General features: G+C 39.7%; 1 protein-coding gene across 1 annotated transcript in view; it reads left to right on the top strand.

Moving 5' to 3' along the window:
- Positions 1–23,752, top strand: part of coq6 (coenzyme Q6 monooxygenase) — a 52,750-nt gene that overhangs the window by 13,128 nt on the left and 15,870 nt on the right. The window contains exons 3-6 of the mRNA XM_062042092.1: positions 8,078–8,136; positions 9,551–9,677; positions 16,258–16,388; positions 16,633–16,740. Of these exons, the coding sequence (XP_061898076.1) occupies positions 8,078–8,136; positions 9,551–9,677; positions 16,258–16,388; positions 16,633–16,740 (425 nt within the window). The remainder of the gene's footprint in view (positions 1–8,077; positions 8,137–9,550; positions 9,678–16,257; positions 16,389–16,632; positions 16,741–23,752) is intronic.

The following is a 23,752-nucleotide window of genomic DNA, read 5'->3' as shown; positions in this document are numbered from 1 at the left end:
AGGGCGGTGCGTAACTGGCAACCTGGATGTGACACACTCACAGACTTTTTAATTGGTCAAACGGTAGAGGCGGGTCATTAAAATGAAAACAATAACAATATTTCGGGGCTGTAAATCTAATTTTGAAATGAGCATGTCTCGGCTGAACTACCATTATCAGTTATACAGGTATTCGGAAAAAAAACATGATTTATTAATGCCTTTTGACACTTAATGATGACTTGACGTGCAATTATTACATATGGCACCTTTAAATTGTGACTGTGTTGCGAATTTGGTGCAAGCTCCTTCAACTCTCACCAGCTGCATGCAGAGCAACTTTGGCTGCGCTAGACAGCAAAAGTGTCGTCACAGACAAGTTCTTGCGCTAAAGCAGCGGTCATTTGCGCGAAACAATTGGAATGTTATGTTTGCCACATGTTTCAATACCAAAGGAAAAGCAGCTAACAGCAACACAGAAAATATTTATTTCTAACTCAGCACAATACTAGTACTTACTTGTATCTCCGGAAAGTACAATTGTATTTACTTCCACTTCCAATCTACTGTTAAGACTTAGTTACTCTACACCAGGGGTCGGCAACCCGCGGCTCCGGAGCCGCATGCGGCTCCTTGACCACTCTGATGCGGCTCAGCTACATACATGCCGACCCCCCCGATTTTCCCAGGAGACTTATGGATCTCAGTGTCCCTCATAGATTACTCCCACGGAAAAAATAATCCTATTTACACTCTAATTACTAAATAAAGGGCGTGCCCTAATTGCACTGCTGTAATTGTCCTCTATAGCATTTACATACAGCGTGCCAGTCCAGCCACATGTTGCATGTTGTTATTACTTGCACACACAGGAGACAGCAAAGCATACTTACTCATCAGCCACACAGCTTACACTGACGGTAGCCGTATCAAACAACTTTAACATTGTTACGTTACAAATATGCGCCACACTGTGAACCCACACCAAAAAAGAATGAAAAACACATTTCTGGAGAACATCCCACCGTAACACAACATAAACACAACACAACCATTACCAGAATCCCATGCATTTAGTAGAGAACATCGACGATAAAGTTCGCAACTTTTGGTCGCTGATAAAAAAGCCTTGCCTGTACCGGAAGTAGCGTGACATCGCAGGTTGAAGGGCTCCTCACATTTCCCCATTGTTTACGCCAGCAGCGAGAGCGATTCGGACCGAAAAAAGCGACGATTACCCCATTCATTTGAGCGAGGATGAAAGATTTGTGGATGAGGGACGTGAGAGTGAAGGACTAGAGTGCAGTGCAGGACGTATCTTTTTTCGCTCTGACCGTAACTTAGGTACAAGGGCTCATTGGATTCCACACTTTCTCCTTTTTCTATTGTGGATCACAGATTTGTATTTTAAACCACCTCGGATACTATATCCTCTTGAAAATGAGAGTCGAGAACGCGAAATGGACATTCACAGTGACTTTTATCTCCACGACAATACATCGGTGAAGCATTTTAGCTACGGAGCTAACGTGATAGCATTGTGCTTAAATGCAGATAGAAACAAAAGAAATAAGCCCCTGACTGGAAGGATAAACAGAAGATCAACAATACTACCAAACTCTGGACCTGTAACCACACGGTTAATGCTGTACCGCCGGACGAAGCCTAGCAATGCTGTTGCTAACGACGCCATTGAAGCTAACTTAGCTACGGGACCTCGACAGAGCTATGCTAAAAACACTAGCTATCCACCTACGCCAGCCCTCATCTGCTCATCAACACCCGTGCTCACCTGCGTTACAGCGATCGACAGCGCGACAAAGGACTTCACCCGATCATCGATGCAGTCGGCGGCTATCGTCGGATAGCGCGTCTGCTATCCAACTCAAAGTCCTCCTGGTTGTGTTGCTGCAGCCAGCCGCTAATACACCGATCCCACCTACAACTTTCTTCTTTGCAGTCTCCATTGTTCATTAAACAAATTGCAAAAGATTCACCAACACAGATGTCCAGAATACTGTGGAATTTTGCGATGAAAACAGAGCTGTTTGTATTGGGATACAATGTGTCCCAATACTTCCGCTTCAACCATTGACGTCACGCGCAAACGTCATCATACCTAGACGTTTTCAACCGGAAGTTTCCCAGGAAATTTAAAATTGCACTTTATAAGTTAACCCGGCTGTATTTGCATGTGATGCAATGTTAAGATTTCATCATTGATATATAAACTATCAGATAAGGCTGCAGCTAACGATTATTTTTCTATCGATTAATCTATAGATTATTTTTTTCGATTAATCGGTTAATCTATAGATTATTTTTTCGATTAATCTATAGATTATTTTTTCCTTTTGCCGATTATTTTTTTATTCAAAATGAAGATGAAAAAATAAATGTAGGCCCAATTTTTCAAAAGGCATGGCTTTTATTTACAAAAAAAAGAAGTATGGCCACTCAGTCAACATTGACAACAACATGACTAAATATTCTGTAACAATGTAAACATTTAAAACTTTTAACATTTAACAAAATTAAAAGTAGCTTATTTGCTTTTTAATGTGCAAATATAAAAGTCAACATCCAGTGCAAATCTTAATATTCTGCAATAGTATAAGCATTTCAAAAGTAAAAGTATTGCTTATTTTGCTTTAAAATGTGCAAAAGTAAAGATAAACATCCAATACAAAAAAGTGCAAAACGAAATATTCTGTAACAACAGTGTAAACATTTCAACAAAAGTGAAAGTATTGCTTATTTGCTAAAATGTGCAAAAATAAAGATAAACATCCAATACAAAAAAGTGCCAATCTAAATATTCTGGAGCACTGTAAACATTAAGTATTGCTTTTAAAATGTGCAAAATAAACATCCAGTCCAACACAGTACACAATAACCAATTCTACTCATTCCAGTGAGTGTCTAACAGTTGTAATGAAGAAATGTTAGCATGTGTACATGCTCTGCTTCTTTTCTTGTTTACAATATTCCCAGCAGCTGAAAATAGGCGCTCAGAAGGGGTCGATGTGGCTGGAACTGAGAGCTAATTAGCCTTCACCTCAAGCCAGGACTGCGAGCGAGCTGAGCTGCAGTTTAAGTTTCTAGAAGGTCAACGGGCTCATAGTGATGTTACTAGTAGTTGACTGGGAGGTGTTTATTATCATTTGGGGAGAGTCCGCTGCCTGATGCTCACCTGCTAAACACCTATCTGCTCCACGCTGAAGCGCTGACTACATGCGCTCTGAATACGCACTGGTGATTGGCTGATAATGCTGCGTGTGTACCAATCAGATGGTTGTGTGGGTGGGACAATGCTGCGTGTGTACTAGTGATGGGTCCGGCAACACCGATGCATCGGCGCATGCGTCGAGCTCATAGAGCGATACCCTGTGTCGGTGCGCGTATCGCTTTTAGAAAGTCACGTGACCGAACACGAGCTGTTTTGGTCACGTGACCGCTCATGAGCTGTTTTGGTCACGTGACCGCTCATGAGCTGTTCTGGTCACGTGACCGCTCATGAACTGTATCGCACTGACGCCTGCGCGCCAAACTGTGTTTATTAGGAAGCGGCGCAATGCGTGTTGTTGACGAACACCATTAGGGCCGCTTGTTGTCACTGTCACTCAAAGTTGCATTTCAAAATTACACAGAATAAATGTGTTTATTTTGTTTAGAATTCAGATGGGTTTGATTTGGTGCGCGGCATATATTGGCTGTGCGGCGCACGGTGTGCGCGGAGGACGCTAGAGCACTGCGCAATTGCGCAGGCGCGCACCTTAGAGGGAATGTTGCTCACAGGGCACAGAGGAGGCGTCAGTGCGATACAGTTCGCGTATCGGTCACGTGACCAAAGCAGCTCATGATCGGTCACGTGACTTTCTAAAAGCGGTACGCGCACCGACACGGGGTTTCGCTCTATGAGCTCGACGCATGCGCCTATGCATCTGTGTGGACCCATCACTACTGTTACTAGAGAAGGTACAGGAATGACGGCGTGGCGAAGTTGGTAGCGTGGCCGTGCCAGCAATCGGTTACTGGGGTTCAATCCCCACCTTCTACCATCCTAGTCATGATACATGTTCGCATTATTTGACTGTATCTAAAAAAGATAAAAATATATTTTTATTTAAATGAAGATATGAAATAATCCTAAATGAAATACAATGACTTGGTTTATATTATTGTATATACTAGGTCATAAAATCAGTGTCAGTTAAGTCGGTCCATAGGTTGCCTGTAGGGATTTTTAATGTCCAGCAGATGTCAGTATTTAGTGACACAGTATCGACACAGTATCAATACAGTTTTGCAATGTGTCGAAACGCTTCATGAGGCCTCATCAACCCATCACTAGTGTGTACCAATCAGATGGTTGTGTGGGTGGGACAATGCTGCGTGCTGAGACAGAGGCAGACGGAGCAAAGCAGCTTGTTAAGACTTTAGCTTAGAAACTCGTTCGGTACACCGCCGTACCGAACCGAAAGCCCCGCACCGAAACGGTTCAATACAAAACACGTACCGTTACACCCCTAGCAGATACAAATGACACATTCATGTTTTTGTGTAATGATGACAACGTATGCTCGCGCGGACGATTGACTAGTTGATGGTTTTCTTTTCAAATGTTCGTTTATAGCCGTTGTGCTGCTATGATAGGCCATTTCCGCTCGACACAGTGTGCATACAACAACATTATTAGGCCGTTTATTGAAATACTCCCACACTATTGGCATGCTTTCCCCCCCTCGCTCGCACCGCTCGCATCGTCTTCTTTGATCGTCTGCTTTGCGCTTCGCCATGACGGTAGTGTGACGTCATTATGCGACGCGTCGACGCACAAAAACGACGTCGACGTATTTACGTAACCGATGACGTCGACTACGTCGACGCGTCGTTTCAGCCTTACTATCAGACTGCGTGGTCGGTAGTAGTGGGTTTCAGTAGGCCTTTAATTGGCCCTATACGGTCAATAAGACTATTTGGTGTCATCCTCATCCTCATTTAATTGATCTTTTACAGGGTCACACTGTGTCACCATCATAAAACGTACGTATATTAAATGCACAGGCAATTATTATGTTTCGTTTGAACTACGTACCTTACTATCTGTCATACAACTAATATAAAAATCTAGTTTTGTTGTACTTGCGCAAAGACAATAAAGATTTTTCCTTCCTCCAAAAAGAAGTTACAAGCTGGTAATTGTAAAATATAGAAACAGTAAAACGTGAACTTTTGCTTGAGTTACAGACCTCGTGACAAAAGAGCAAATGGAGATTACTGCTTGTGCTTTAAAGTTGAGTCTCTTCTTGCAACAACAGAACATACGCAGCTCACTTTCTTGCGTAAAGTCTATGGATATCATCTTATCCGTGGTGGCAAAACACGCAAATCACATGTGATGTTAATCTCTCAGATGTACACTGAGGTGAAATCAGTGGCCAATGTTTTAAGAGACATTTGTCTGGAAATTGTTGGTCTTCATGCAGTGCTTCTCAATTATTTTGTCTCATGACTTTTGAATTTCCTCGACCGCCTTGAGTTGAATTACTATTGGGACCTCATTATTTATTCATCTGTACAGCCCGCCATGTAAATTACATTCTTTATGTATGCCGCTGACGACAACTCCATTTTTCTTTTCATTCCTATCACATCTTAATCTCTTTGCCTCCATTAGCTCATGTGTACTCAGTAGTTCTTCGTTGATTAGATTGAACACTGCTGCTACTAGGGGTGTAACGGTACACAAGAATTTCGGTTCGGTACGTACCTCGGTTTAGAGGTCACGGTTCGGTTAATTTTCGGTACAGTAAGAAAACAACAAAATATCAATTTTTTGGTTATTTATTTACCAAATTTGTAAACAATGGCATAACATACATATACACACAAGGTCCATTGCCAGGGTTAATGTGGTCAACATATATAAAATAAAAACTAAATAAGATAAGGCTCAGAATGGTTTCTTAACAAAACCTTTCTACATATAAAGTGCTTTTTTTGATTGATTGTTTGAGACTTGTGTTAGTAGATTGCGCAGTACAGTACATATTTCGTACAATTGACCACTAAATGGTAACACCCGAATAAGTTTTTCAACTTGTTTAAGTCGGGGTCCACGTTAATCAACATTAAACTGCCTCAAGTTGTTGCTCAGATTAAATAAAATGACAAAACTTTTCTTGTACATATAAAAAGTGCTACATTAAAGGCCTACTGAAATGAGATTTTCTTATTTAAACGGGGATAGCAGATCCATTTTATGTGTCATACTTGATCATTTCGCGATATTGCCATATTTTTGCTGAAAGGATTTAGTAGAGAACATCGACGATAAAGTTCGCAACTTTTGGTCGCTGATAAAAAAGCCTTGCCAGTACCGGAATTAGCGGGACGTCACAGGTTGTGGAGCTCCTCACATCTGCACATTGTTTACAATCATGACCACCAGCAGCGAGAGCGATTCGGACCGAGAAAGCGATGATTTCCCCATTAATTTGAGCGAGGATGAAAGATGTGTGGATGAGGAAAGTGAGAGTGAAGGACTAGAGGGCAGTGGAAGCGATTCAGATAGGGAAGATACTGTGAGAGGCAGGTGGGACCTGATATTCAGCTGGGAATGACTAAAACAGTAAATAAACACAAGACATATATAAACTCTATTAGCCACAACACAACCAGGCTTATATTTAATATGCCACAAATGAATCCCGCATAACAAACACCTCCCCCCTCCCCCCTCCCGTCCATATAACCCGCCAATACAACTCAAACACCCGCACAATACACTCAATCCCACAGCCCAAAGTACCGTTCACCTCCGTAAAGTTCATACAGCACATATATTTCCCCAAAGTTACGTATGTGACATGCACATAGCGGCACGCACGTACGGGCAAGCGATCAAATATTTGGAAGCCGCAGCTGCGTACTCACGGTAGCGCATACCCAACTCAAAGTCCTCCTGGTAAGAGTCTCTGTTGTCCCATCTCCACAAGCATGCGTATCCAACTTAAAGTCCTCCTGGTAAGAGTCTCTGTTGTCCCAGGCCAATGGTAAAGCTTGACTGTCATCGTTCGGGAATGTAAACAATGAAACACCGGCTACGTGTTTGTGTTGCTGCAGCCGGCCGCTAATACACAGCTTCCCACCTACAGCTTTCTTCTTTGCTATCTCCATTGTTCATTAAACAAATTGCAAAAGATTCACCAACACAGATGTCCAGAATACTGAGGAATTTTGCGATGAAAACAGACGACTTAATAGCTGGCCACAATGGTGTCCCAAAATGTCCGCTACAATCCGTGACGTCACGCGCAAACGTCATCATACCGAGACGTTTTCAGCGGGATATTTCGCGGGAAATTTAAAATTGCACTTTACTAATCTAACCCGGCCGTATTGGCATGTGTTGCAATGTTAAGATTTCGGTCGGTAGTAGTGGGTTTCAGTAGGCCTTTAAACAGTTTCGAGTCAACTCAGCCTCAGATTAACTCCCCCCCCCCCCCCAGCCTGGCTAATTTGGCAGTAAGAGGTGGGAGCTGTTTGCTCGTCTTTATCTTTGTTGAAGCGATGTTCACTTGGGGGTGGTGTCGCTACAAATGGGTTAGCATGTTTGACGTGTTGGCAGAAGCATGCCTTACCGCTGCTGAACAATGTCAGCAAACCTGACAAACCAAACCAAATGAGGCAGGAGGGTTTTCCAGCTCTGGCTTTTATATGTTGTCGTAGCCCGGTCGTTGCTAGCATGTGTTGTGCCTCGGTGTGCATTGTTTACACAACGTGCGCTACGCTACTTAATATGTCCGTGTGGAAACTCGTTCGGTACACCCTCGAACAGAACCGAAACCCCCGTACCAAAACGGTTCAATTCAAATACACATACCGTTACACCCCTAGCTGCCACCTAGCTGTAAGCTTATATATCATTCTGACATGAATACTAGAGTGCAGACACAAATGATGACAATCTCACCTGCGGCTTGGGACAACCCAGGGGGTCCCAACCCACTATTTGAGAAACACTGGTCACAAGTAATTCGGATTTGTTGTCTAAATGTTCCAATATTGTCTACTGATCTTTTGTTTTCTTTAGGTATTGATGCATGGGAGCATATCACTAACATGAGATGCAAGCCCTACAAAAAGATGCAGGTACGTTCATTCAATCTGTTTGAGAAAGATATGATTCCAATTTTCATACTTTCCAATCCAATAACTGTTCTCTGAGTTTTTTATTTGACAGTGTTACTGTTTTTACCATGACATTTACAGTATATTCTCCATGTATTTATGTCATCCAGTAATCATAATTCTATACAATTTGTGGAAGTTATTTGAAATTCCACTTGTACAGTCTTACAGCCAAATGAGTAAGAAACTCATTTCTGGTTTGTATAATCATGCACGCGGCATGGAGTCGTTTGCATTAAATGGTGGGTTCATGTGACATGCAATTTTCTCATTCCCTCGTACATGGGCCTTTATCAGTAACTCAATAGAAAAAAACATACCATTACGATACACCATGAGACTTGCATGCCCTTGTTTCATTTATTATGAAAACCATTCTTTTTGATGAGGATGAAGTCCTTTTGACATTCACAAATTGGTACTCCCTCCCCGCCTTTAAATTATGAAGATTCATGTGAACAACTGCAAGAAGATGAAAGATCAGAAGAGTTGTTGTTTGCTGCAAAGTGAAGCAGCTTCATGGCAATGGATGCAAGGATCGGCCCGACTTGTATGATGTGGTCGGTGTGTACCAAAGCCTTGACCGCAGCATTTCTCTCTAAGGCTAAGATGTCATCATGCTCTGCCTTTCAGAGTGATTATGGCATCGTACCTCACTCATGATACCTTCCATTCTACCGCTTTTTTGGGTTTGTTTTGCCTACGAGATCAGTCATTCTCCTCCTAGCCATAAATATGTGTTGCATGTCTAAATAACATTTTTTTCTGTGCTTTAAAACATATCTTAAAGTATTTAGATTTAGAGTGAACTTTCCACCAGAGTCATTTTCTCTTCAGGTTGCAAGCAAGTGTTTACATCTTGCAAGAAAAGCATCAAGGCATTCCTCCCAAAGCTGCAACATGTCACCCTGCTTTAAACAAAACCAAAACGATTTTTGGGCTGGCCTTTTAGTTTTAACCACTTATCACAAGTTGCAAACCCAAAGAACCATTAGTGGGTTTTTTAAAGGGTATATCCCCCGACTTTATGGCAAGTTGGAAAAAAGCAGCATATTACAGCTGAATGACGGGTTACAAGCCAGCAGAGGACTAAACAAACACTTCCACCATGTTCAGCTCAAATGACGTGTTTAAATTCCAGATTACAATTAAACCAAAACATTAACAATGTTGCTGCAGCTAAATACTGAGCCACTTATTTTTACAAACATGTCAGAGTTTGCAAAAAACAAGCTCTGTTGAATGTCCTCAATTTTCTACATAAATAGATGCTGGTGACCTTTAAAGCAAAATCAGCCAGGCTCTTTCCAGCTATATATAGTGACAGGGGGTTACTTTGAGGCGAGGCCGCAAGCATAATAAGTCTCTCATTTAGGTTTGGGACGCCTGCTCTGATGCCCTGATCACATTTGATAAGGACAATCTGGAGGAGGAGATGGCCTACATCGTGGAGAACGACATGGTTGTGGCAGCACTGACTAAACAGCTGGACGGTCTGTCTGGTGAGCAAAGCATCACATAGTCGGTTGGCTCCATTTACCTCCTGGAGCCAATGCCACCACATTTTCCATCCATCAGTTGTTTTTAGTTGTATTCCCTCACTGAGACGTTTATGTTTTTCCGTCAATTTGTATCAAAACCTCATATTTTAAGAACTGCAGAGCCTGAAAGGACACGTGAAGTGGTCCAGTGACCTATTTAAAACTGCCATGTGTTCCTAGTCTTGCTCAGTCCAGGCTCTAAAGCGGGGACAGCATACAGCGCTTTATGGCTGTTGACATTTAACCAAAATGTTGCATATAAAATGAAGTTCTGCTACAAGCTTGGCAGTTCTATTGGCAGATTTATAAAGGCTTACAGGCCAAACAAGGGATGCGTGGTTGCAGCACATTTTTCTCGGTTCTCATTCTCCTTAATGATGTAGTACATGAAAAGTGTGCTGCCTGCCAGCTGTTTTCAATGAAATCTCCCTCTCCAATCACCGAAACCCCGTATTTAACATCCTTGTTCGGCAACCAGTAGCCAATCTGTGTACGGGTCCCACTCCAAGTCGGCATGAGCAAGCACAGCTCTGGCTGCTTTCATGTCCTGGAAGACCAGCTGCTGGTATTTTAGGAAGAGGAGGAGGTTCGGTGCAATATCTAACAAGCTGACAGCATGTGCAAAGTGTGGCGTGGTTGGCATGTAGATAAACACGATTAGTCAATAGAGTGTGGCAGGCTGAAACCATAAAAAGAAGATGTGAACTTTAGCAGTCATCATGTGCCAGGCAGGATGCTGTGGTGTTTTACTACTGGAGCATGCTGCCTGAGTGACGGCTGTGTTTTGGGGGCCACATTTCCAGAATGCTAATAACCAGGCCCCACGGTCGGACGTCTGCTTTTACTATTAGTCGAATTGGTATATTCTCGAGAACCAGCCTCCTCTACAGTAGATTGGGTCTATTTATTTTGTTAGAGTTACAGGCCCGTTTTGTTGACCTTCTGAAAAAAAACTAGTCAAAGATCGTCTCTATGTCATCAATCAAGTGTTTTTAAGAATCTGCTGCAATAATGTGAGTCGCTCACACGTTTTTTGAACCAAAATCGTGGGCCACCAGTTGAATCGCCCAAATGATGTAAAAGAGAGAACCTAACGTGGAACCCTGAGGTACGCTACTAGTATAACTAAAAAGTGGAACAAATGACTACTGACTGCATCTGACATTAACAAGCTACAGTAACACCTTAGCTGTGAATAAATCACATTATGAAAAATGTGTGTAACTGCCAAAAAGGTGAGGACTTAAAGGGGTGCTTTGAGGAATGCCTCAGTTATGTAAATTAGAAGTTTGGACCCCGGTGTCTTTCGGTTAAAATGTAAACGCAATGATCTGCCAATGTGTTTACTAGGGCTGTGAATCTTTGGGTGTCCCACGATTTGATTCAATATCGATTCTTGGGGTCACGATTCGATTCAAAATCGATTTTTTTTTCAATTCAACATGATTCTCGATTCAAAAACGATTTTTTTTCCCGATTCAAAACGATTCTCTATTCATTCAATACATAGGATTTCAGCAGGATCTACCCCAGTCTGCTGACATGCAAGCAGAGTAGTAGATTTTTGTAAAAAGCTTTTATAATTGTAAAGGACAATGTTTTATCAACTGATTGCAATAATGTAAATTTGTTTTAACTATTAAATGAACCAAAAATATGACTTATTTTATCTTTGTGAAAATATTGGACACTGGGTGTTGTCAAGCTTATGAGATGCGATGCAAGTGTAAGCCACAGTGACACTATTGTTCTTCTTTTTTACATTTTTTTTATAAATGTCTAATGATAATGTCAATGAGGGATTTTTAATCACTGCTATGTTGAAATTGTAACTAATATTGATACTGTTGTTGATAATATTCATTTTTGTTTCACTACTTTTAGTTTGTTCTGTGTCGTGTTTGTGTCTCCTCTCAATTGCTCTGTTTATTGCAGTTCTGTATGTTGCTGGGTCGGGTTTGGTTTTGGAATTGGATTGCATTGTTATGTTATTGCTGTGTATTGTTTTGTTGGATTGATTAATTAAAAAAATTTAAATTTAAAATTTAAAAAAATAAAAAATCGATTTTTTAAAAATGAGAATCGATTCTGAATCGCACAACGTGAGAATCGCGATTCGAATTCGAATCGTTTTTTTCCCACACCCCTAGTGTTTACAGTGGTTCAAGTTCTCTTATACAACAAAATAGGAATGTCACTGTATGAACATTTTTTATCACAGTTATTGTGACCAAAATTATCACGGTTATCATTATTATCGCGGTATTTTTAAATGTGCTCAAATTTTTCCAAAAATATTTATACTGAAATCATTTAACCAAGTTTTATTTTAAAAAAAAACACAACACATTCAAAATGATTTCCTTTGTAGGAGAAACATTACATAGGCTCCAGCACCCCCCGTTACCCCGAACGGGACAAGCGGTAGAAAATGGATGGATGGATGGATGGATGGAGAAACATTACTGTAGATAAAAACACAGTTTCATGGACCTCAAGTAGAAATTGAATGTGCATATGAAAGCAACAAAAGTATTATAAACAAAGTAATATGGCAGAAAAAATTATAACAATATAAAATTCAAAAATAAAAACCAATGTAATAATTTTTAAAGATGGCACCTGATGGCCGTAAGTCGTAACTGCACTTTTTGTCCATATAGATAAAAATAGTGTTCATGTATGAGATCTAGTCTTATACATTGGGCTGCCAATTATGGCCAAAGTAATAGTTAAAATAATTTTTATCAAAAATGTAATCATGATTACTGATTGTTAGGTAAAGCAGTGTTGGTGTGTGAACGTAATACCATCATGTAATTTGTAATGTCTAATAAAAAGGCTAATTATAAATGTTATCCATACATCTAAAGACAAGTATTTGTTTTTTTGTTCATTAATAATATCAACGTGTCAGCTTTTTGTCATTTTATGATGATCTTTATCTCTATTTTTACATTTTAATAGATAGAGGTATTTTTTTAAATTACTTATTTATTTTTCTAAGTTATGTATATATATGTACATGTAGATGCTGTATCGGGACAGATCCATTAAGAGATTGAGCAGAAATATGTCGTATAAGAATTAACTATAGACAATAAAACATTAACAAAATGCTGCGTCACATAAATGTTTTTTAAAGTAATACCTTTGTGACATGAAAAAACCTCAAGTAATTAAGTTAACAACTTTAACGACGCCCTGCGCGACACCATTGATATTGTAGCACCGCTAAAGCTAAAAAGGGCCCCTAAAAGGCGTACCCCATGGTTTACAGAAGAAACTAAAGCCCAGAAATTATCATGTAGAAAGCTGGAACGCAAATGGCGTGCGACTAAACTTGAGGTTTTCCATCAAGCATGGAGTGATAGTTTAATAACTTATAAACGCATGCTTACCTCAGCTAAAGCTAAATATTACTCAAATCTCATCCACCTCAACAAAAATGATCCTAAATTTTTGTTTAGTACAGTAGCATCGCTAACCCAACAAGGGACTCCTCCCAGTAGCTCCACCCACTCAGCAGATGACTTTATGAATTTCTTTAATAAGAAAATTGAACTCATCAGAAAAGAGATTAAAGACAATGCATCCCAGCCACAACTGGGTTCTATTAACACAAATATGACTGTATATACGACGGACATTGCCCTCCAAAATAGTTTCTCTCTCTTTGATGAAATAACATTGGAGGAATTGTTAAAATGTGTAAATGGGACAAAACAAACAACATGTTTACTTGACCCAATTCCTGGGAAACTTATCAAGGAGCTTTTTGTTTTATTAGGTCCATCAGTGTTAAATATTATAAACCTATCACTTTCCTCTGGTACTGTTCCTCTAGCATTCAAAAAAGCGGTTATTCATCCTCTACTCAAAAGACCTAACCTCGATCCTGACCTCATGGTGAACTACCGGCCGGTGTCCCACCTACCGTTTATCTCGAAAATTCTCGAAAAAATTGTCGCACAGCAGCTAAATGAACACTTAGTGACTAACAATCTCTGTGAACCTTTTCAATCCGGTTTCAGGGCAAATCACTCTACGGAGACAGCCCTCGCAAAAATGACTAATGATCTATTGCTGACGATGGATTCTGATGCTTCATCTATGTTGCTGCTTCTTGATCTTAGCGCCGCTTTCGATACTGTTGATCATAATATTTTATTAGAGCGTATCAAAACGCGTATTGGGATGTCAGACTTAGCCTTGTCTTGGTTTAACTCTTATCTTACTGACAGGATGCAGTGTGTCTCCCATAACAATGTGACCTCGGACTATGTTAAGGTAACGTGCGGAGTTCCCCAGGGTTCAGTTCTTGGCCCTGCACTCTTTAGTATTTACATGCTGCCGCTAGGTGACATTATACGCAAATACGGTGTTAGCTTTCACTGTTATGCTGATGACACCCAACTCTACATGCCCCTAAAGCTGACCAACACGCCGGATTGTAGTCAGCTGGAGGCGTGTCTTAATGAAATTAAACAATGGATGTCCGCTAACTTTTTGCAACTCAACGCTAAGAAAACGGAAATGCTGATTATCGGTCCTGCTCAACACCAACATCTATTTAATAATACCACCTTAACATTTGACAACCAAACAATTAAACAAGGCGACTCGGTAAAGAATCTGGGTATTATCTTCGACCCAACTCTCTCGTTTGAGTCACACATTAAGAGTGTTACTAAAACGGCCTTCTTTCATCTCCGTAATATCGCTAAAATTTGTTCCATTTTGTCCACAAGCGATGCTGAGATCATTATCCATGCGTTCGTTACATCTCGTCTCGATTACTGTAACGTATTATTTTCGGGCCTCCCTATGTCTAGCATTAAAAGATTACAGATGGTACAAAATGCGGCTGCTAGACTTTTGACAAAAACAAGAAAGTTTGATCATATTACGCCTATACTGGCTCACTTGCACTGGCTTCCTGTGCACCTAAGATGCGACTTTAAGGTTTTACTACTTACGTATAAAATACTACACGGTCAAGCTCCTGCCTATCTTGACGATTGTATTGTACCATATGTCCCGGCAAGAAATCTGCGTTCAAAGAACTCCGGCTTATTAGTGATTCCCAGAGCCCAAAAAAAGTCTGCGGGCTATAGAGCGTTTTCTATTCGGGCTCCAATACTATGGAATGCCCTCCCGGTAAAAGTTAGAGATGCTACCTCAGTAGAAGCATTTAAGTCTCATCTTAAAACTCATTTGTATACTCTAGCCTTTAAATAGACTCCCTTTTTAGACCAGTTGATCTGCCGTTTCTTTTCTTTTCTTTTCTACTCTGCTCCGGGGTGGACCGCTAGCCTGTCCATCAGATGGGGACATCTCTACGCTGCTGACCCGTCTCCACTCGGGATGGTTCCCGCTGGCCCCACCATGGACTGGACTTTCGCTGATGTGTTGGACTTTCACAATATTATATCAGACCCACTCGACACCGAGGATGTCGTTGTGGCTTGTACAGCCCTTTGAGACACTAGTGATTTAGGGCTATATAAATAAACATTGATTGATTGATTGATGAAGTAATGGAAAAAAAAAACTGGTGCTTTTTGATAACATTATAAAACTCAAAGCAGTTTGGCTGATGAAGATGAAGTCTAATAAACAAGCTTTGTTCTTCTCTAACAACGCCTCCTAGTGTTTCAGTACAACAATTGATCAACAAAAATAAACAGGAGTGACACCTCTTACACCTAATACACAATCTTCACAGCCTGCATTTGGTTCAATGAGATGACAAAACATTATAGCTAGTATTGATGTTATTTGAACACTGATACAGTTTGCAGTTAAATAAAGGACGAGTGAGCATTCCAGTAAACAAACTAAAGACTTTATAAACAAGTTGTGGCAACGTTCCCGACACATCGCTTGCTGCATGTTTCCTCACGTCTTTAACTCTGTTACAGCAGCTGATGGACGCTGTATTGAGAAAATAAAAGCAACATCAAATAGTTTTCTCCTTCGCTATATAATTTTAGTGTGGGACAAGTGCATCTGTCTCCAATATTGTCCACACCTGTCATCATCTAAAAACAGCAGTGCGCTTTTAAACGCATGCCAAGTAGCGAGGTAAAATTACGTTAAACCAAGCGCTTGGCTCTTTTTACTTTGAGAGGAAATCGCCAGAGCAAAGTGTGTGTAGTTTGTCCGCCATGATTTTAAAGCCAAACGACACTCAGATATGCGCAGATATGCGCCTGACTTCGTTTTCAGGAAGTAAGCAGTGTTGCCTAAAATAAATAAATAATTTAAGATTTTTCGGTAATTAAAAAAATAGCCGGTATTACTAACCGTCGGGAATTTTATCGCGGTTTTTCATTATGCCGTTTACTGTTACATCCTTACAACAAAATCACTCTAGTGTTCTTAGGAATTTGCTGCAAAAATGTTTGTCTCCCAAGTTTTGAATTAAACTCGAGGGCCCGTATGGTGTTATTCCTGGGTCTGATTTGGCCCCTGGGCTGACAATTTAATGGAAATTAATCCTTTGATAACACTTTTACTTTCTGGTTGTGTCTGTCAGATATCGTCCAAGTCAAATACAGGTCCAAAGTGGTGAAGTACACGTGGCCTATGCCGCACAAGGCAGTGAGCTCCATTCCGTGGGTGCAGGTCACATTAGCCAGCGGGGAAACTTTTCAGACCAAGCTGCTTGTAAGTTTAAGCTTCCTTTTTTACTTTATTTTTATTTTTTGTATTTTTTTTATAAATGGTCCTGTTTGGCAGCTTAACCATGCAGTACAGGTGGACTATATTTGTATTTTGCTAGAACATATTCTGTTTCTGTTTTATTTTATAGTAACAGACACAGAGGTAGAAGAGAGAAAATGTAATGTTTATTCAAGTTATTCATTTCCATGGGCCTTTAAAACATTTTTTTTACTTTTATGTGTTTTAGATTGGCGCTGACGGACCAAACTCTATGGTGAGGCGAAAATTAAGAATACCGACGGTCAAGTGGAATTACAACCAATCAGCCGTGGTAGCTGTGCTGCATCTATCAGAGGTAAAGGATGCAGCTCCTCTTCCTCTGTTTCCATGCTTTACACTATTTTCTTCTGTTGTTGACATTGGGGCCCTCGATTTCCTGACTGTCAGGCCAACATGCTCAAAATAATTTTTCTTATTGGATATAATTCAGTCCAAGGATAAAACTGTCTCTCTGTCTCCGTCATAAAACCTTTATTAACTGTAAACACATTTTTTAGTATAAGAAAAACTACCATAAGGAAATAATACACAACATAAACATAAAACATTTTTAAGGGATAACAAAAGAAAATGGGGGGAAAAAAAACAAAAAACATAGTACAATTTTTTTTATTTTGTCTTCGATGGAAATTGTCTTTATAATGTCTTTTAAGATGTGGGAAGTTTTCATGACCTTTTTTGTTTTTCGTTGTCATCATTAGTAAACACTGATGCAAAGCTATATGTTTTTGAATGTGCATGTAAAGATGTGAGGGAGAGTACGTAGGGGGAGGACCTAGACGCTCTGCCCTATGCAAGATACGCGACACAAAAGTATACTTCTGCCTTTAGCTAAACCCTCATATATACATACACTACCGTTCAAAAGTTTAGGGTCACATTGGAATGTCCTTGTTTTTGAAGGAAAAGCACTGTACTTTTCAATGAAGATAACTTTAAACTAGTCTTAACTTTAAAGAAATACACTCTATACATTGCTAATGTGGTAAATGACTATTCTAGCTGCAAATGTCTGGTTTTTGGTGCAATATCTACATAGGTGTATAGCATACTTGCCAACCCTCCCGTTTTTAGCGGGAGAATCCTGGTATTCAGCGCCTCTCCCGACAACCTCCCGGCAGAGATTTTCTCCCGACAAACTCCCAGTATTCAGCCGGAGCTGGAGGCCACGCCCCCTCCAGCTCAATGCGGACCTGAGACTGAGTGGGGACAGCCTGTTCTCACGTCCGCTTTCCCACAATATAAACAGCTTGCCTAACGAATTCAAACGAATGGAAACAAGAATTTCAGTTCATCCAGGACAGTTCGAAGGGGAAGGTGTATGTTGCCTGTAAATATGTAGAACAGACTTCTCCATTGAACACGGTGACCGAAATGATATACTCATCATGAACGGAGAAGTTAAACAGGACAATACTGCCATCTAATGGATAGCCACCGGAACACTGAAATTCAAGTATTTCTTTTATGTAAATAAAATAAATAAATATATATATATATATATATATATATATATATATATATATATATATATATATATATATATATATATATATATATATATATATATATATATATATATATATATAGCTAGAATTCACTGAAAGTCAGGTATTTCATACATATATATATATATATATATATATATATATATATATATATATATATATATATATATATATATATATATATATATATATATATATATATATATATATATATATGAAATATATATGAAATACTCGAGTTGGTGAATTCTAGCTGTAAATAACCACACCCCCAACCCCGCCCCACCCCCACCCCCTACCCCCCACCTCCCGATATTGGAGGTCTCAAGGTTGGCAAGTATGGTGTATAGAGGCCTATTTCCAGCAACTATCACTCCAGTGTTCTAACGGTACAATGTGTTTGCTCATTGGCTCAGAAGGCTAATTGATGATTAGAAAACCCTTGTGCAATCATGTTCACACATCTGAAAACAGTTTAGCTTGTTAAAGAAGCTACAAAACTGACCTTCCTTTGAGCAGATTGAGTTTCTGGAGCATCACATTTGTGGGGTCAATTAAACGCTCAAAATTGCCAGAAAAAGAGAACTTTCATCTGAAACTCGACAGTCTATTCTTGTTCTTAGAAATGAAAGCTACCGTATTTCCTTGAATAGCCGCAGGGGCGCTAATTAATTTAAAACCTCTTCTCACTCCTGCGGTTACCTAAACCATGCGGAATGAGCAAGCATGCTCTAATTATTTTAAAACCTCTTCTCACTCCGGCGCATACCTTATCATTAAAAACACATTTAATAAAAAAAACGTTATTATGATCTTACCTTTACTTGTAGATGGGTCCATGTGCAGCTGCTTCTGATCAAAGGCAGTCTTTCTCATCTTTCTTCAATTTTAAAAGTCTCTGGAGATATTCCTTTAATTATTACCTCCTGCTTCGATTGAAAGTCCAGTTTAGAAAACGGTTTTATTTTAGATATGTAATCCTCCATGTTAAAAGTGCAAGCAAACAATTGCTGCATGCTTGCTGCTTGTTGTCTTCTTCTGCAGTACCTGTCTCCTGCAGTACTGGTAGTCGCAAGAAGGATCACTAGCGCCCTCTACCACCTGGAGGCGGGAGTCATTTAATGACTCATATTTGACCCGGCGGAAGTGCCAAGCATGCGCTAATTATTTTGCGGAACGAGTTTGACCCGGCTGTAATTCTAGGCAGGCGAATACTATATTCCCGGCGCCAATTCAAGGAAATACGGTATTCCACAAAATTGTTTGGGTAACCCCAAACTTTTGATTGGTAGTGTATATGCAATAATAAAACATTATTTAATGACAAAGACACAATGCCAAGGTGATTTGTGTCACAAATGTGCCTCTTATACCATTTTTTTGTGTCACACAGGTGTAAAAACAACACAAAATCTATTAGAAATACTAGACAACAAATGCTGATTAAAGTTTTGTAAAAAATACAAGAAAAAAGCTAATCATTTGCTCGTATTTTGATGCTTGCTGACTTTAGCCAAATTTTTGCACAAATTTAGGGTGAACTCTGAATACTGTAAAAGCTCTAATTATAGCCACCGTGTTTATTTTCGGAATCTCCAAAAGATAGCAGGACATTAAAGGCCTACTGAAACCCACTACTACCGACCACGCAGTCTGATGGTTTATACATCAATGATGAAATCTTATCATTGCAACACATGCCAATACGGCCGGGTTAACTTATAAAGTGCAATTTTAAATTTCCCGCGAAACTTCCGGTTGAAAACGTCTATGTATGATGACGTTTGCGCGTGACGTCGATGGTTGAAGCGGAAGTATTCGAACACATTGTATCACAATACAAACAGCTCTGTTTTCATCGCAAAATTCCACAGTATTCTGGACATATGTGTTGGTGAATCTTTTGCAATTTGTTTAATGAACAATGGAGACTGCAAAGAAGAAAGCTGTAGGTGGGATCGGTGTATTAGCGGCTGGCTGCAGCAACACAACCAGGAGGACTTTGAGTTGGATAGCAGACGCGCTATCCGACGCTAGCCGCCGACTGCATCGATGATCGGGGGAAGTCCTTCGTCGCGCCGTCGATCGCTGGAACGCAGGTGAGCACGGGTGTTGATGAGCAGATGAGGGCTGGCGTAGGTGGAGCGCTAATGTTTTTATCATAGCTCTGACGAGGTCCCGTAGCTAAGTTAGCTTCAATGGCGTCGTTAGCAACAGCATTGCTAGGCTTCGACAGTCGGCACAGCATTAACCGTGTAGTTACAGGTCTAGTGTTTGGTTCGGTGTCTCCTGATAGTAGTATTGTTGATCTTCTGTCTATCCTTCCAGTCAGGGGCTTTTTTCTTTTGTTTATATCTGCATTTAAGCACGATGCTATCACATTATCTCCGTAGCTAAAGTGCTTCACCGATGTATTGTCGTGGAGATAAAAGTCACTGTGAATGTCCATTTCGCGTTCTCGACTTTCATTTTCAAGAGGATATAGTATCCGATGTGGTGTAAAATACAAATCCGTGATCCACAATAGAAAAAGGAGAAAGTGTGGAATCCAATGAGCCCTTTTACCTAAGTTGTCAGAGCGAAAAAAGATACGTCCTGCATTGCACTCTAGTCCTTCACTTTCACGTTCCTCATCCACGAATCTTTCATCCTCGCTCAGAGTAATGGGGTAATCGTCGCTTTCTCGGTCCGAATCACTCTCGCTGCTGGGGAAATGTGAGGAGCCCTTCAACCTGCGACGTCACGCTATTTCCGGTACAGGCAAGGCTTTTTTTATCAGCGACCAAAAGTTGCAAATTTTTTCGTCGATGTTCTCTACTAAATCCTTTCAGCAAAAATATGGCAATATCACGAAATGATCAAGTATGACACATAGAATGGATCTGCTATCCCCGTTTAAATAAAAAAAATTCATTCCAGTAGGCCTTTAATTGCAGTGAAACTAAAAACTAATTATACACAACTACTTTTTGTTTTTTTTACTTGAATGATAATTTGGAGTCCCTGAGAAAGTGGGGGAAAACATAGCTCCCTCTGTCATTTATGAAGTGCATTGCACGACACAGCAGCAACAGGTAGTCCTGGGCCAAAAACAAATTTTGCTGGATGATATATTGTCCCACAAATTATTGTTGATAAATTATATTATTTTTTGTGGCCAAATCAATGTAATGTACATGTAATGTAATATAATCAGCAAAATAATAATGATAATGCAAATGACACTTTCAAACGCAATAAACATGTATTTCTTCTTGAAATTGAAAAGTCAATAGCTTTTGGTTATCTTAAATAAGTAAACAAACACAGAGTAAAATAAACTCCCAATCTCTGTTAGCAAAAATTTAACTTCAATAAATATTACACATCTTGAAGTGCAGTTTTTCCCCAGTTGGAAAAACTGAGTAGTGGATTTGTTTTTGTCTTTTTTTTGTTGCCATCACTTTCCAACAAATTCAGCATACTCGTTTGTCTGTGTTAATAGGCTAATCTTTCTCATTCACTTTATTTATCATTTCATTAATTGATCGATTAATTATCAGCCCAGGCCTGGCAACAGAACTATTGTTGTTATAATAGCTGTTGTAGTTTTTCAGAAATAACCAACAATAATGATAGTGAATGTCATATATAAAAAAAAATTTATAAAAATACACACACACAAAACTAAATATTGGTAGTACAAAAAAATCAAAAAACACTCCCATCTGTATACGCTTATAAAATATATACAATATCATATGTATCATATACATATATGTACACATACCACATGCATGCATGCGCATGCAGCGAATGGCCGATGTGTTTTTTGGTATTGATCTTAACTGATAAGTGCTTTTGGTCATTTGTACTGAAAATCTGGAGCAATGGAGCTTCTACTTTTTGCTTTTGTGGACTTTGACTGTCTTGATTCTCGAGTGCAGCGGAGTGTCACTTCCGCGTCCGAGAATCTAATACACTCGGGACCTACTGTTGCATCTCAATAACCTGAATCAAATCCCGCCGGACATCCAGCTGCCTGATTTGATCCGGAGGGATTTAAATAATCCGAGCAACAAGTACTTTAGAGGAGTTAAATAAAGGAAGCGTGGGAAAAGAGGAGGTGTCAAACTGCAAATAAGGAAACAGCAGATAACCCGCCTCCCCTTGCCGTCTCTGGTTATGTGAAACGTCCAGTCCTTGCAAAATAAACTTGATGAGCTTCAAGAAAACGCTTGCTTCCTCCAGGACTACATAGACTGATGTGTTATGGCATTCACGGAGACATGGCTTACCATGGACAACTCGGACAACAAAGCGCTACTGCAGCGCTGTCACTGTCAGAGAAAGACTGTGCACACCTGATGTGGAACTTCTGATGGTGTCGCTTTGTCCAATTTATTTACCCCAAAAGTTTCCACCAATATTTTTAACAACTGGGTACATTCACCTCAAAGCAAACCCTACCACAGCCACAAGTACTATAGTGGACATAGTACAAAAACTGCAGTCTCTCTCACCTGAAGTATCTAATTTTATACTGGATGAATTTAATCATGTGTCCCCACGCTCTGACCGTAACTTAGGTACAAGGGTTCATTGGATTCCACACTCTCTCCTTTTTCTATTGTGGATCACAGATTTGTATTTTAAACCACCTCGGATACTATATCCTCTTGAAAATGAGAGTCGAGAACGCGAAATGGACATTCAGAGTGACTTTTATCTCCACGACAATACATCGGTGAAGCTCTTTAGCTACGGAGCTAACGTGATAGCATCGTGCTTAAATGCAGATAGAAACAAAATAAATAAACCCCTGACTGGAAGGATAGACAGAAAATCAACAATACTATTAAACTGATAATAAGAAATACACTATAGGGGTATTTATTGATCTTAAAAAAGCATTTGATACTATAGATCATTCTATATTATTGTCCAAGTTGTATTCATTTGGTGTGAGAGGAGTAGTTTTAGACTGGCTAAGAAGTTATTTAGATAATAGACAAGAGTATGTGGATTTTGTGGGTAATACATCTGAACAAATGAGGATTGAATGTGGAATTCCACAAGGTTCGGTTTTGGGACCAAAATTGTTTATTTTATATATTAATGATATATGTGAGGTATTAAAGTTATTGAAATTTGTATTATTTGCGGACTACACCAACTTTTATAGTTCGGGACATGACTTAAAAGCATTATCAAACATTATTGAACAGGAAATGATTAAACTCAAGAGATGGTTTGATGTCAATAAATTATCATTAAATGTAAAAAAAACAAAGTTCATGATTTTTTGTAAGAGGAAAAGGGAGGAAACGATCAAACTGTCAATAGATGGAATTGATATTGAAAGGGTTTCTGAACTTAGATTTTTAGGAGTGATACTGGATGACGGTCTGACATGGAAATCTCATATTGCACATGTACGGAAAAAGATGTCTAAGAGTATTTTTATATTATATAAGGTAAAATATGTGTTAGATTATAGGGCAATGCGCATATTGTATTGTGCACTTATATTGCCATATATCAACTACTGTGTGGAAGTCAATCAATCAATCAATGTTTATTTATATAGCCCTAAATCACAAGTGTCTCAAAGGGCTGTACAAGCCACAACGACATCCTCGGTACAGAGCCCACATACGGGCAAGGAAAACTCACCCCAGTGGGACGTCAATGTGAATGACTATGAGAAACCTTGGAGAGGACCGCATATATGGGTAACCCCCCCCTCTAGGGGAGACCGAAAGCAATGGATGTCGAGTGGGTCTGACATAATATTGTGAAAGTCCAACACATCAGCGA

This window comes from Entelurus aequoreus, linkage group LG03, assembly GCF_033978785.1.
Source record: "Entelurus aequoreus isolate RoL-2023_Sb linkage group LG03, RoL_Eaeq_v1.1, whole genome shotgun sequence".
NCBI lineage: Eukaryota > Metazoa > Chordata > Actinopteri > Syngnathiformes > Syngnathidae > Entelurus > Entelurus aequoreus.
The sequence above is the reverse complement of the archived record's forward strand: the minus strand, read 5'-3'. Positions and strand labels throughout refer to the sequence as shown.